Source organism: Dryobates pubescens, chromosome 22, assembly GCF_014839835.1.
Source record: "Dryobates pubescens isolate bDryPub1 chromosome 22, bDryPub1.pri, whole genome shotgun sequence".
In the NCBI taxonomy this organism is placed as follows: domain Eukaryota; kingdom Metazoa; phylum Chordata; class Aves; order Piciformes; family Picidae; genus Dryobates; species Dryobates pubescens.
In genome coordinates, this window is record NC_071633.1 from 3,051,127 (window position 1) to 3,066,437 (window position 15,311).

A 15,311-nucleotide genomic window follows, 5' to 3' on the forward strand; every position below is an offset into this window, starting at 1 on the left:
AGCAGGTTGCTCACAGCCACCTCCAGCCTGGCTGCAAACACCTCCAGGCAGGAGGCTTCCACCACCTCCCTGGGCAACCTGTGCCAGGCTCTCACCACCCTCATGGGGAAGCACTTCTTCCTCACATCCAATCTGAATCTACCCATTTCCAGTTTTGTTCCACTCCCCCTGCTCCTATCCCTCCCTGACACCCTCCAAAGTCCCTCCCCAGCTTTCTTGTAGCCCCCTTCAGATCCTGGAAGGTCACAAGAAGGTCTCCTCAGAGCCTTCTCCTCTCCAGACTGCACAACCCCAACTCCCTCAGTCTGTCCTCACAGCAGAGCAGCTCCAGCCCTCTGCTCCTCCACATGGCCATTCTCTGGACATGCTCCAGCACCTCCAGATCTTTCCTGCAATAGAGGCTCCAGAACTGGAGGCAGTGCTCCAGGTGGGGTCTCAGCAGAGTGGAGTAAAGAGGGAGAATCACCTCCCTTGACCTGCTGGCTATGCTTCTCTTGATGCAGCCCAGGATGTGGTTGGCTTTCTGGGCTGCAAGTCCTCACTGCTGGCTCCTGTTGAGCTTCTCATCCCCCAGAACCTCCAAGGCCTTTTCTCCATGGCTGCTCTCCATCCAGTCCCTGCCCAGCCTGTATCAGTGCTTGGGATCACCCCGACCCAGCTGCAGGACCTTGCACTTGGTCTTGTTGAACCTCATGGGGTTGTCATGGGCCCAACTCTGCAGCCTGTCAAGGTCCCTCTGGATGGAGGTCCTTCTGGATGTTGGTGTTTAGATGGCAAGAGGTTTGAGACACGACAAGAAGTGCCTAGAAGCTGAGGTGGTTACAGGTCTCCTCTTTCCCCCCAGCGCGATGAGTGCGTGAGGCTGCTGACCTCCTCCGCCTTTGCTGACTGCCGGTTGCGCCTCAACCTGGAGATGTACATCCAAGCCTGCATGCAGGACAAGTGTGCCTGCAAGGGAGAAGAGGACTCCTTCTGCCTCTGCAGCACCATCTCTGAGTACTCCCGCCAGTGTTCGCACGCCGGTGGCCGGCCGGGAGAGTGGAGGACGCAGAACTTCTGCCGTAAGCAGCTCCCTACAGCTTCCCAAGCATTTCAGGGATGCAGCACTGAGAGGCATCTAAATTCATTCCTCCTTTGCAAATCTGTAGCCATACATTATGTGTTTCACCCCAATAGTGCAGTAAACTGCATACTGTGGTCTTCCTGATCTCTTCTTTAACCATGGGTTCAGTTTTGGGCCTCTCACGCCAAGGAAGACATTGATTGAGGTGCTGGAGTGTGTCCAGAGAAGGGCAACAAAGCTGGGCAAGGCTCTGGAGAACAGGGTTGGGGAGGAGCAGCTGAGGGACCTGGGGATGTTCAGTCTGGAGAAGAGGAGGCTGAGGGGAGCCCTCATTGCTCTCTACAACTCCCTGAGAGGAGGTTGAAGTCAGAGGGGGTTTAGTCTCATCTCCCAGGTAGCAAGTGACAGGATGAGAGGAAATGGACTCAGGTTGCACCAGGGGTGGTTTAGGATGAGCATTAAGGAAAACTTCTTCCCCCAAAGGGTTATGAAGCCATGGAACAGGCTGCCAAGGGCAGTAATGAAGTTCCCACTTCTGAAGAGATTTAAAAGCTGTGTAGATGTGGCACTGAGGGATGTGGTCCAGCACCAGACTCGGTAGTGTGGGGTTAATGGTTGGGCTTGATCTTAAAGGACTTTTCCAGCCTGAAAGATTCTGTGATTCCTTAATTGCCTTTGTTATCCAGAAATCATTTTCAGCAAGTAGGAATTCTGCACCCACTAAAATCCTGGGAGGTCTGATGCTGCAGATGCCTGCAATCATTTGGTCTAGTTGAAACCAAAAGAAGAAAATATGGAAAGTAGGGAAAGCAGCTGAGAAACAGCCAACCATGCTTGACCAGATGGAGTCTGGCTTAGGACACCACTGACTTGAGAGGTGTAGGGGATATGATCTCTGGTTTCTGAGGAATGATGGACTTCACTATCAAATAACTGCTGCTGTCTTACTCTTTCAGCCAAGACCTGTCCAAAGAACATGGTCTACAGAGAAAGCAGCTCCCCCTGCATGGATACTTGCTCACACTCAGAAGTCAGCAGCCTTTGTGAGGAGCACTACATGGATGGATGTTTCTGCCCTGAAGGCAAGTTGTTGGTCTAGCTCTTGTGTGTGGAACTAAACCAAGAGGTCTGTTGGGGGAAGTCACAGCAAAAACCTGAAAAGTAGTCAAATTATATCTTAGAAATGAGTATTTCTGCTCATGATTTCCCCTCCAATTATAAGAGTGAGGTTTTTTTTCCTTAAAGGAGGTAATAATTGATTAATTAATGAATGCCTGCATCAGGAAGAGTGTGGCCAGCAGCAGTAGAGAGGTCATTGTGCCCCTGTACTCAGCACTGGTTAGGCCACACCTTGAGTCCTGTGTCCAGTTCTGGGCCCCTCAATTTGAGAAGGACATTGAGAGACTTGAAGGTGTCCAGAGAAGGGCAACAAGGCTGGGGAGGGGTCTGGAGCACAGCCCTGGGAGGAGAGGCTGAGGGAGCTGGGGTTGCTTAGCCTGGAGAGGAGGAGGCTCAGGGGTGACCTCATTGCCCTCTCCAACTCCCTGAAGGGAGGTTGTGGCCAGGTGGGGGTTGGTCTCTTCTCCCAGACAAGCAGCACCAGAACAAGAGGACACAGTCTTAAGCTGTGCCAGGGGAGGTTTAGGGTGGAGGTGAGGGGAAAGTTCTTCCCAGAGAGAGTTGTTGCCCATTGGAATGTGCTGCCCAGGGAGATGGTGGAGGTGTTCAAGAGGGGATTGGACGTGGCACTTGGTGCCATGGTCTAGTAGTCATGAGGTCTTGGGTGACAGGTTGGACTTGATGATAGCTGAGGTCTTTTCCAACCTTATTGATTCTATGATTTTTAAGCCATATAAACACAATGACAGCAGATAAATCTGCTTTTTACTTCTCCACCAATGGAATTCTGCTGATGGGTAGAAAACCCTGCTTTTTAGGTTGAATAATTGAAAGATAATGGAGTTGGTTTGCCCAGAGAGTGATAATGAGGGACAGACAATGAGTGACATTCTCAGAGTTACAGTCACCCTTGGTGGGGGGTGTTGGGGAAATAGCACAATGATAATGTAGAGAGTATGTCAGAAGGGCTGAAAATCTAAACATGTAAAATCCTGGGATTGTACCTAGCCTGTAGTGGCAGGACAAGGGGCAAGGGCTTCAAACTAGAGAAGGGCAGGTTGAGATTGGATATCAGGAAGTTCTTCACTACGAGGGTGGTGGAACACTGGAACAGGTTGCCCAGGGAGGTGGTCGAGGCTCCTTCCCTGGAGATATTCAATGTGAGTCTCAATGAGGCTCTGGGCAACCTGATCTAGTTGGGGATGTCCCTGCTGACTGCAGGGAGGTCAGACTGGGTGCCCTTTGGTGGTGCCTTCCAGCCTGGACCGTTCCATGGTTCTGTGACCTGAGTTCAGTTGCACTCATGGCTGCACTTCCGTTTTCTAGGACATGTCTTATATCACACAAAAAAAGAGAAACAGTTGTTCTTCCCAGCTTTGCTAAGCTCAGCCTCTACTTTCTGTCTCAAGCTGAGACCCTGAGAGTTTCTTCTCTTCAGAAAGAGCTGAAATGGCTTCCTGTTGTGCTTTACAGGAACTGTGTACGATGACATCACTGATGGAGGCTGCATAGCACGCAGCCAATGCTCCTGCAAGCTCCATGGGAAGCAGTATGCACCTGGGCAAAACATTACCAATGAGTGTGAAGAATGGTAAGGGTCAGGGTTGTTTATACCCTTTGCTTGGAATGAAAGGGGGCTGCAGGAAAGCTGGGGAGGGGCTTTTTAGGGTGTCAGGTAATGGTAGGAGTAGGGGAATGGAACAGAAATGGAAATGGAAAGATTTGAATTGGATGTTAGGAAGAAGTTGTTCCCCATGAGGGTGGTGAGACCATGCCACAGGTTGCCCAGGGAGGTGGTGGATGCCTCATCCCTGGAGGTTTTTGCAGCCAGGCTGGATGTGGCTGTGAGCAACCTGCTGTAGTGTGAGGTGTCCCTGCCCATGGCAGGGGGTTGGACCTGGCTGATGATCCTTGAGGTCCCTTCCAATCCTGACAATTCTATGATTCTATTATTCTAAATGGATCAGTGTGCTGCCACCCTCTATCTGAGTCACAGGAGGCTTCCTGACAACATTCTGACCTTAAAGTTGATATTGCATGTCTAACCAATCAGTTCTCTGAGAGCTTTTCTGGCATCTCTGCATGTGGCAGTGGGGAAATCCTGAGGGACTGGTCAAAGCTGAAGTTTTAAAAGACCTGTGGAGATCTTTTTGCCTGGCAGATTTCAGTGCTCTCAGCTCCTCTAACATCTCTAATGAATTTCTGAATTATTTGTCTGTTTGTAGCACCTGCAATTCAGGCAGATGGACATGCAAAGACTTGCCCTGCCCAGGCAAATGCTCAGTGGAAGGAGGTTCCCATATCACCACCTTTGATGGGAAGAAGTACACCTTCCATGGAGACTGCTACTACGTGTTGGCCAAGGTACTGTGTACTGTAGGGCTTCTCTGGTACAGAGTGAGCAGAGCTGTGTGCTGATGTGCTGTAGCTGTCATTGGGGCTGTACTCCCATTTTTTTCTGGGATGAGGCAAGCAGAAATGCTGAAAGCTGCACTGAAAAAAATCAGGACAGGCTCTACCAGCCCTAGGAGGAAGCTGGGAATTTACTGTGCTGAGTGGTTAACTGAGTCAGACAGCAGACTCCATATGTTGTTAGCATCCAGGGAAGTCCTCCGTGTTTATGGCTCTCTCTAGCTGCATGGATGGGTAGCCTGCAAGCACTGGCACTTCTCAGGGTCAGAAGCTCTCAGCCTGATCTGCAATAGCTGTTTCTGTGTCTGAGTGTCAAAGTCAGCTAGAGAAAGGAGCCAGGCAGCTGTTCAATTCATCATTCCCAAAGCACCTGCTGCCCAGACACTGACAGAACTCTTGTTGAAGTAGAAACCTTACCGCTGAGTGAGATGATTCAGCTTGCAGAGCCAGTGCTGAAATAATGGTTTCAGGAGCTCAGCTCTGCAGTAATAGTAGCCTGATGCCTTCAGCCTTTCTTTTGGAAATCATCTTGTGAGATCTTTGATTGGACTAATGGGCATTTATTTCCCTGTGGCTGTAGGGTACTGCAAATGAGAGCCACGCACTCCTGGCAGAGCTGGCTCCCTGCGGCTCCACAGACAAGCAGAGCTGTTTGAAGACTGTTGTGCTGTTGGCTGATCACAAAAAAAATGTAAGTCTTTGGTGTGCTCTGCTAGATGTGCTGGAAGATGACCATCATTCCTGGATTGTGGAGCAGTAACTGGCTCTTCTTAGTCACTGTTGTGGAGAGATAAGGCTGAAAAATAACTCTGATTTCTGCCTCGAGAACTCAAAGTAGACCTGAACTGGACAAAAGATGGGACTCAAACAAGCAGGCATATGCCCCTCTTCCCTTCTCTCTTCTCTACTGTATGATTAGTCTCACTGTACTCCAGGCTGGCTGGAATGAAAAGCAACATTCTTCCTGCCTTCACACTATTTTACTTTATAGATCTAATTTATAGATCTAATTGAGTTGTTTTCAGAAGGGAGCTCACCTTAGGATTCAGAAGGGAGCTCACCTTAGGATTCACTAGGGAGCTCACCTTAGGATTCACTAGGGAGCTCACCTTAGGATTCACTAGGGAGCTCACCTTAGGATTCAGAAGGGAGCTCACCTTAGGATTCAGAAGGGAGCTCACCTTAGGATTCACTAGGGACCTCACCCTAGACTTCAGAAGGGAGCCCACCTCAGGATTCAGAAGGGAGCCCACCTCAGGATTCAGAAGGGATTCCACCTCAGGATTCAGAAGGGATCCCACCTCAGGATTCAGAAGGGAGCCCACCTCAGGATTCAGAAGGGAGCCCACCTCAGACTATCGATACAACCCTACCTTCTTAAACATTTGTATTTTTCATTCACTTCAATATTCTGTTTGGTTTCAGGAATATCTAGACTACACTGAGACATAATTTTACACACACATACACATAATTTTCCATTGTGCTCCTGGGCAAGCTGCTGTGGGTGCCCTGCTTTAGTAGTGGGGTTGGAATGGATGAGCTCCAGAGGTCTCTTCCAGCCCCCACGCTGAACAGCGAGACGAAACCTTATTTGTCTCCTGGAGTTTTGCTGCCACATTCAATTTTCCAACAGATTCTTCCTGCCAAAGATTTGAGGTTCTTATCACAGTCTGAATGCCCAAAACCTCTCCTCTCTTAATTGCTTAATTTTATGAGCCTTTTTTAACTCCCAGAGCCTGGGACTTCATTGGTTCTGTTTGCTGCTTCACAGGTGGTGGTTTTCAGACCCGATGGCAGCGTGTTACTGAATGACATGACAGTGAATGTGCCTCATGTGTCAGGTAAGGGACTTCTCACATGGGGATGTGTTTGGTCAGAGGCAAAAATAGAAGAGAGGCATGTGGAATTTGCTCAGATTTTGTATCAGCTTTGGGATCAATGTCATTTAATGGCTGTCACTGAGAACTTGGTGGGCAGGCTGCCTCTGTGTAGAGTGGGTGACTGAAAGCAAGGTCCTTCAGTTCTTCATGCATCTTGAATGCATTTTGGCATGTAGCTTGGGAAAGAGCAGTTGTCATGGTTTAAATGCACAGCCCATAAAGAGGGGTATTCAGAGTTTTCCAAGCCTGGCTGCATGATATAGCCATGTCCTGGCTCTCAGTCATGGTGAGGCCCAGGTGTGTCTATCCCAGCTCACTTTCTTCCCTGTGTTTTTGGTTTTGCTTACTTGTGGGAAGAAAATCTGGCAAATGCAGCTGCTGTTATCTTCTAGTAAAGCAGGGAAGGAATGAAGGTTGCACTTACAGCATCTTTGCAGCTCACTTGAGATACCAGCAACATTTGATATAATCAATGGATTTGGACACTTTGAGAGGCAGACTCAGCTCATTTAATTCAGGAGCTTGTTCTTAGTCATGTTGATAAAGATGTGCAGGGTGAATGCCCAGAGGGTAGTGCTAAGCTGGGTGATGCCCAATGATAGCACAAGGGGCAGTGGTGGAAGTTGAGGCATAGGAAGCTCCATGGAAACAGGAGGCAATTTTTTTTTTCCCCTGTGAGGGTGACAGAGCCCTGGAGCAGGCTGCCCAGGGGGCTGTGGAGTCTCCCTCTCTGGAGATATTCAAAACCTGCCTGGATGTGTTCTGTGTGACCTGGTATAGGTGATCCTGCTCTGGGAGGGGGGTTGGACTGGATGATCTTTTGAAGCTCCTTCCAACCCCTAACACTCTGTGATTCTGTGACTTCTGGTAGCTGATCACTATCAGAGAGCAGCTGTGAGCTCTGGGAGTAACATGCAAAAGAAATGTAGAGCTTGCTTTTATCACTGCTTCCTAGACATGCTCAGGCAGCACCCTGACACATTGTGTGCTGCTTCTAATTTACCACCCTACCTGCAGATGACAACTTACCTGCAAGACAGCAAATCCTTTATCTGAGAGGACAAATCTTCATGGGATGATAGCTTCAGGAGTGCCCATGCAATAACAACTACAGTGTGTAGAGGAATGTTTGGAGAAACTGAAGTGCTCTAGGCAATAAAACAGACCACCCAATAAAGAAATGGATTAAATTAGAGAAAAGAAAGTGGTCTGGGCAATAAAACAGACCATCTAATAAATAAATAGCTTAAATGTATGGCAGGGATGAGTCACTATAGGTAAGCAATGTGTTAAGGTAATGGGGACCAGCATTGTGTCTAGTTGGCCAGTGGCTTCTGGGTGCCAAAATGATCAATTTGATCCTGACCTTAGAGTCTTCCTGGCAGGTGATATTTATTTAGAAAGGCTCTCCACAGGGATCTTGCCAGGCTGGACAGATGGGCAGAGTCCAACAGGATGACATTCAACAAGTCCAAGTGCTGGGTGCTGCACTTTGGTCACAACAACCCCATGCAGGGCTACAGGCTGGGGTCAGAGTGGCTCAGAGCTGCCAGGCAGAAAGGAACCCGGGGGATACTAGTTGACAGCTGTCTGAACATGAGTCAGCAGTGTGCCCAGGTGGCCAAGAAGGCCAATGGCATTCTGGTCTGCATCAGGAACAGTGTGGCCAGCAGGAGCAGGGAAGTCATTCTGCCCTGTGCTCAGCACTGGTTAGGCCACATCTTGAGTCCTGTGACCAGTTCTGGGCCCCTCAGGTTAGGAAAGATGTTGAGATGCTGGAAGGTGTCCAGAGAAGGGCAACAAAGCTGGGGAGGGCTCTGGAGCACAGCCCTGTGAGGAGAGGCTGAGGGAGCTGGGGTTGCTTAGCCTGCAGAAGAGGAGACTCAGGGGAGACCTTCTTGCTCTCTCCAACTCCCTGAAGGGAGGTTGTAGCCAGGTGGGGGTTGGTCTCTTCTCCCAAGCACCCAGCACCAGAACAAGAGGACACAGCCTCAACCTGTGCCAGGGGAAGTTTAGGCTGGAGGTGAGGAGAAAGTTCTTCCCAGAGAGAGCTGTTAGCCATTGGGATGGTTTGCCATTGGAATGTACTGCCCAGGGAGGTGGTGGAGTCACCGTCCCTGGAGGTGTTCAAGAGGGGATTGGATGTGGCACTTGGTGCCATGGTCTAGTAGTCATGAGGTGTTGGGTGACAGGTTGGACTTGATGATCTTTGAGGTCTTTTCCAACCTTGTTGATTCTATTCCATTCTGTGATTTTTGAATCTAGTAAGATGTGTTTCACTCTGTAGCTCATGTGTGTGTTTACTGCACTGTGCATGTTCTGTTTTCCAGCCAGCTTCTCCGTTTTCAAGCCATCTTCCTACTACCTCATTGTCCAGACTGCTGTTGGGCTTCAGCTGCAGATTCAGCTGTCTCCAGTCATGCAGCTCTTTGTGACTGTGGATCAGTCAGTTCAAGGGAAAGTCCAAGGCAAGTGTCTCTTCAAATGGGAAGCAAAGCCATGCTGCAGCTCAGCTGAACACTCATGTATGCTTTACCTGAGGGATGATTTGTGCTCCTCAGTGATCCAAGAGGAGGAAACTAAAAGCAGAAAGCCAAAGATTGAAAGTGAATTGACTCAGGCAAACTGTTTTTATTCTTTCATACTGTAGTGAGCTACCAGTTTGGTGCTGGCACATCCATTTCTTAGGCTGTTCTTTGCTGTTGTATTCAGTTTGATTTCTAACTATCCACAAACCCAGAATTTTAGTGCATTTTGTGAATTCAGTATCACCAGAAAGCATAAAATATGACAGGATGAGGGTGTGATCTCCTGAGGCAGAGCTATCTTCATGAGGACTGATTTCAAGAGGTTCAAGACTTAAAATAAGGCTCCCAAGTCTTCAGTGCTTATAGTTACATCCATAGTGAGATGGCATAATCAGCTGCATGGAATTCTCTTTGTGATGCTGTGATCAGCTGCCACAAATGCTGAGATTCTGTGATCAGTTGTCCCTTTCAGTTTGACCTTTCAGAATAAGAATGAGAAATGATGAGGAACAATTTCCCTCTCCCTTTTCCAATAGGTCTCTGTGGAAACTTCAACGGAATGGAAGGTGATGACTTCAAAACAAGCAGTGGGCTGGTAGAAGCTACAGGCTCTGCCTTTGCTAACACATGGAAAGCTCAATCCATCTGTGCAGACCAGGCAGAAAAGCTGGAAGACCCTTGCAGCCTCAGCATTGAAAGTGGTAAGCATGCTGAGAAGTCAGGAGGTTGGCTTCTGCCAGAAGGAGCAGCACAGTGCTACAGGCTGGGGACAGTGGTTGGAGAGCAGCCAGGCAGAAAGGGACCTGGGGGTACGGGTTGACAGCTGTCTGAACATGAGCCAGCAGTGTGCCCAGGTGGCCAAGAAGGCCAATGGCATCCTGGTCTGCATCAGGAACAGTGTGGCCAGCAAGAGCAGGGAAATCATTGTGCCCTGTGCTCAGCACTGGTTAGGCCACACCTTGAATCCTGTGTCCAGTTCTGGGCTTTGCAGTTTAAGGACATTGAGACACCTGAATGTGTCCAGAGAAGGGCAACAAAGCTGGGGAGGGGTCTGGAGCACAGCCCTGAGAGGAGAGGCTGAGAGAGCTGGGGTTGCTTAGCCTGGGGAAGAGGAGGCTCAGGGGAGACCTTCTTGCTCTCTCCAACTCCCTGAAGGGAGGTTGGAGCCAGGTGGGGGTTGGGCTCTTCTCCCAGGCAGCCAGCACCAGAACAAGAGGACATAGTCTCAAGCTGTGCCAAGGGAAGTTTAGGCTGGAGGTGAGGAGAAAGTTCTTCCCAGAGAGAGTTGTTAGCCATTGGGATGTGCTGCCCAGGGAGGTGGTGGAGTCACCGTCCCTGGAGGGGTTCCAAAAAAGATTGGATGTGGCACTTGGTGCCATGGTTTAGTTAGTCATGAGGTGTTGGGTGACAGGTTGGCCTTGATGATCTTTGAGATCTTTTCCAACCTTATTGATTCCATGATTCTATGAAGAGCTGTAGTGTGCCCTTGGAATGGTTTTGACTGTCAGAGGAACAATTGTGTGTGTTGTGGTGGGGGTTGAAAATAAAATTGCCAGACCAGCTCAGGTGAAAGCAAATGAAGCTGTACTTGCAAGCAAAACCACAGTCTAGAAATCTGGAATGCAATGAATCTGTACAAAATAGGCAATATTTGCTTGCATTTACAACACAAAATCTCCCAAACTGGTACCTGGCACAAACTGGTACCTGGCACAAACTGGTACCTGGCACAAACTGGTACCTGGCACAAACTGGTACCTGGCACAAACTGGTACCTAGAAGGTTTTATCTGAACATGAGTTAAAATTTCTTTGCTGTGAGGGTGCTGGAGCCTTGAAGCAGGCTGCCCAGAGAGGTTGTGGAGTCTCCTCTGGAGAGATTCCAAGCCCATTTGGCCATGGTGATCCTGGGCAAGCTGCTGTGGGTGCCTTGCTTTAGCAGGGAGGTTTGACTGGATGATCTCCAGAGGGCTGTGATGATATAATGTCATTTTTCTGCCTTTTTTTCCAGCAAATTATGCTGAGCATTGGTGTTCTTTACTGAAAGACCCAGAAGGTCCTTTTGCAAGGTGCCACGAAGCTGTTGACCCTTCTGAATACTACAAGGTATTGTAACCTGGCCCTCTTTTTCAGTGCTGCTCTATTTCAGATGGATGACTACAGACATTTGTCATTATCCAATCATTTGAGGCATTATCAGTAGCTTGTCCATAAAACCTGGTGAAGGTTTTGCAGTGATATCTGAGGCATCTGCATCTGAATATCTCCCATGATGAGATTCTTATGGAGAGCTGCTGAAGCAGGTGGCAGATTTGTTCTTCTTATGCTTTTGCATTTAAAGTACATCTTTGTTGAACTGGATATTTGAGCTGAAAGGAAGGTTCAAGTGTGGATGGAAAGTTTAAATCTATCCTTGCATATTAGTTGCTTATTAAGTCAGAAAATAATAAGAGTAAATATTGAGTGTCCTGTATTGGTTGGATGCCACACCAAATCATTTACATGCTAGAGTCAGAGAATTTGCAGGGTTGGAAGGGACCTCAAGGATCAGCCAGGTCCAAACTCCTGCCATGGGCAGGGACACCTCACACTACAGCAGGTTGCTCACAGCCACCTCCAGCCTGGCTGCAAATCCTCCAGGGATGAGGCTTCCACCACCTCCCTGGGCAGCCTGTGCCAGGCTCTCACCACCCTCATGGGGAACAACTTCTTCCTAACATCCAATCTCAATCTCCCCACTTCTAGTTTTGCTCCATCCCCCCCCAGCTCTATCATTTCCTGACACCCTCAAAAGTCCCTTCCCAGCTTTCTTGTAGCCCCCTTCAGATCCTGGAAGGCCATAAGAATGTCTCTTCAGAGCCTTCTCTTCTCCGGACTGAACAGCCCCAGCTCTCTCAGTCTGTCCTCACAGCAGAGCAGCTCCAGCCCTCTGCTCATCCTCATGGCCCTTCTCTGGACATGCTCCAGCAGCTCCAGGTCCTTCTTGTGCTGGGGGCTCCAGAACTGGACACACTGCTCCAGGTGGGGTCTCAGCAGGGCACAGTAGGGAGGGAGAATCACCTCCCTCGACCTTCTGGCTATGCTTCTCTTAATGCAGCCTAGGGTGTGATTGGCTTTCTGGCTGCAAGTGCTCACTGCTGGCTCATGTTGAGCTTTTCATCCCCACCAGCACCATGAGCACCTTCTTCTTCCCCTGCATTCACCACTGTTGAGCAGTATGTAAGGCTTACCTGAACAGAAAGGAAATTCCCATTGCTCATACCTGGAGCTCAGTCTGAGCTTCAGTGTTGTGAAGATCTTCCTAGCCCTGGTTAATGTTTTGCTGTTATGATTTGGGGCTTTATGGACCTCAGCATTTCTAAGTTGTAACTGAGGATGCTATCAAAATCCTTTCAGAAAGGTGCTGGTAGGAGGCTGGCTGTCTTTTCAGCGTTCAAGAGGCTTGGCTTAGGTTAGGATAAGCATCCAAACATTTTCATTGTGGATGAAATATTTCTGGCCCATTCCTTCCATGGTTCTCCAATTGTGAGAGTTAATACTAAAACCCACCAGGAACAGGACACAAAATATTTCACAGCAACCAAGCTGCAGCTGCCTGTTGGTTTCCTGTGGGCTTTGCCTGACCCTTTCCTTCTTTCTGCAGAAATGCAAGTATGACACCTGCCTCTGTGAAGACAGTGAAGAGTGCTTGTGTGGTGCCCTGTCCTCTTACTCCAGAGCCTGTGCTTTCAAAGGCATCATACTGGGAGGCTGGAGAGACACTGTCTGCAGTAAGTAGTGGATCTATGCTCCTCATGGAATTAACTAGCCATGAGAAATAAGCAGGTTCTTTCTGAACACAGCCAAGGAAACTAAACCAGAAATATCAAGGATCCATAAATATCAAGGATCAATTGCCCATCCCAGGCAACCAGCACCAGAACAAGAGGACACAGTCTCAAGCTGTGCCAGGGGAAGTTTAGGCTGGAGGTGAGGAGAAAGTTCTTCACAGAGAGAGTTGTTAGCCATTGGGATGTGCTGCCCGGGGAGGTGGTGGAGTCACCATCCCTGGAGGGGAACAAGTGGGGATAGGACGTGGCACTTGGAGCCATGGTTTAGTAGTCAGGAGGTGTTGGGTGACAGCTTGGACTTGATGATCTGTGAGGCCTTTTCCAACCTTATTGATGTTGTGATTCTATGATCCTGAATCCTTTGCTTATCAGTTTGTTTATTTTGCCTCCAGCTCGTGAAGTCTCTGCCTGCCCAGGAAACCAAATCTTCCTCTACAACCTGACGCTGTGCCAGCAGACCTGCCGCTCCCTGGCCGACGGAGAAAAGCATTGCCCGCAAGACTTCGCTCCTGTGGACGGCTGCGGCTGCCCCTACGGTACCTACTTGGACAACCATGATAGCTGTGTGCCTGTCTCCAAGTGCCCATGCTACTACAAGGGAACGTACCTGGAACCAGGGCAGTATGTCACAAAGGATGGAGAGCGCTGGTAGGTCTTATTGTTAATTGCAATTATATACCCAGAGGTGTTTGCAGCCAGGCTGGTGGATGTGGCTGTGAGCAGCCTGGTGGAGTATGAGGTGTCCCTGCCCATGGCAGGGGGGTTGGAACTTTGAGGTCCCTTCCAAACCTGACAATTCTCTAATTCTCTGATTTGGGCATTAAAAGCCCCCTGAATGCTTCCTTGTTAGGTGTAAGCTGGTTAGGTGTTTTAATGAGCATGTGTAATCCTGACCCAACACCTTCATGCTGAGCAAGTGCAATGGAATTAATGAACAACTGAGAAAATGCAGCTTTGGAAGGAGGTGTGAGTGCCAGCCTTCACAGATAGTTGGGGCTTTTTAATCTGGAGAAGGGAAGAGGGGATTTAATAAAAGTTTCTAAATATCTGAGGGCTGGGGGTCCAGAGGGAGGGGACAGGCACAGGCTCTGCTCAGTTGCACCCAGGGATAAGACAAGGAGCAATGGATATAAACTCCAGCACAGGAGGTTCCATCTCAACATGAGGAGGAACTTCCTCACTGTGAGGGTCCCAGAGCCCTGGAGCAGGCTGCCCAGAGAGGTTGTGGAGTCTCCTTCTCTGGAGCCTTTCCATCCCTGTCTGGATGTGTTCCTGTGTGGCCTGTGCAGGATTCTATGGTCCTGCTCTGGCAGGGGTTTGGACTCAATGATCTCTTTGGGTCCCTTGCAATCCCTGACATCCTGTGAAAACCCAAACAGCATCTGAAGGGGGCTACAGAAAGCTGGGGAGGGACTTTTTAGAGGCTGAGGGACCTAGGGCTTTTGAGTCTGGAAAAGAGAAGACTTAAAGGGGCTTTAATAAATGTTTATAAATATCTGAGGGCTGGGGGTCCAGAGGGAGGGGACAGGCTCTGCTCACTTGTGCCCTGGGATAGGACAAGGGGCAATGGATGGAAACTGCAGCACAGAAGGTCCCACCTCAATATGAGGAAGAATTTCTCTATTGTAAGGGTCACAGAACTCTGGAGCAGGCTGCCCAGAGAGGTTGTGGAGTCTCCTTCTCTGGAGCCTTCCCAGCCCTGTCTGGATGTGCTCCTGTGTGACCTGTGCTGGATTCTGTGGTCCTGCTCTGGCAGGGGGTTGGACTTGGTGATCTCCAGAGGTCCCTTCCAACCCCTAACATCCTGGGATCTGTGATAATTGTTGCTCTGAAGCTGCACCATGAATAAGGCTTTGTTGAGCAGAGGTGTAGAAGTCAGTGAAAAGGCTGGGTATAATCCTAATATTCACAGAACCATAGACTGGCTTAGGGTGGAAGGGACCTTAGAGATCATCTGCCACACCCTTTCTGTGCATTCTGCCTGAAAGTCTCCCTACAATTTGTCTCCAGGTGAAAATTCACGCCTGCCCTTCAACAGAATTCACCTTGAGCTGTCAGTAGAAGTTATGCAGGATGTCTCTGACAAACATTCTCAAATTTATGTTACCAAATCCTTAGATTTAAATCCCTCTTTTCTTTCTTTCTCCTCCCCCAGTGTGTGCCGAAATGCAAGGGTCCAGTGCACTTCAGTGAAACTAAGAACCAAAAGTAAGTGACAGTTGATAAAATAAATTATTAGAGATCCAGAACCCAGCTCTAAGCCCAGCTGAAGCTTTCCATTTGGATTCTTCACCTTTTACATTGGTTGGGTTTTATTCTTTCTGTGAAGCAGTTCTGCTTTTTCATCTTGTTGTGTCGGATCAGTGCTGGGCTCTGTGCTCTTTAACATCTTCATTGATGATCTGGAGGAGGGCATTGAGTCCATCAGCAGTAAATTTGCAGCTGACACCAAGCTGGGGCAGGAGTTGATCTGCTGG

The 15,311-nt window shown here is 49.0% G+C and overlaps 1 protein-coding gene across 1 annotated transcript in view; it reads left to right on the plus strand.

Moving 5' to 3' along the window:
• The window catches only part of MUC2 (mucin 2, oligomeric mucus/gel-forming), a 72,061-nt gene that overhangs the window by 9,283 nt on the left and 47,467 nt on the right, over positions 1-15,311 (plus strand). Inside the window, exons 6-17 of the mRNA XM_054172005.1 lie at positions 845-1,061; positions 2,020-2,145; positions 3,656-3,773; positions 4,408-4,546; positions 5,175-5,285; positions 6,369-6,438; positions 8,808-8,945; positions 9,542-9,706; positions 11,016-11,110; positions 12,648-12,774; positions 13,227-13,482; positions 14,990-15,042. Coding sequence (XP_054027980.1) covers positions 845-1,061; positions 2,020-2,145; positions 3,656-3,773; positions 4,408-4,546; positions 5,175-5,285; positions 6,369-6,438; positions 8,808-8,945; positions 9,542-9,706; positions 11,016-11,110; positions 12,648-12,774; positions 13,227-13,482; positions 14,990-15,042 — 1,615 coding nt within the window. The remainder of the gene's footprint in view (positions 1-844; positions 1,062-2,019; positions 2,146-3,655; positions 3,774-4,407; positions 4,547-5,174; positions 5,286-6,368; positions 6,439-8,807; positions 8,946-9,541; positions 9,707-11,015; positions 11,111-12,647; positions 12,775-13,226; positions 13,483-14,989; positions 15,043-15,311) is intronic.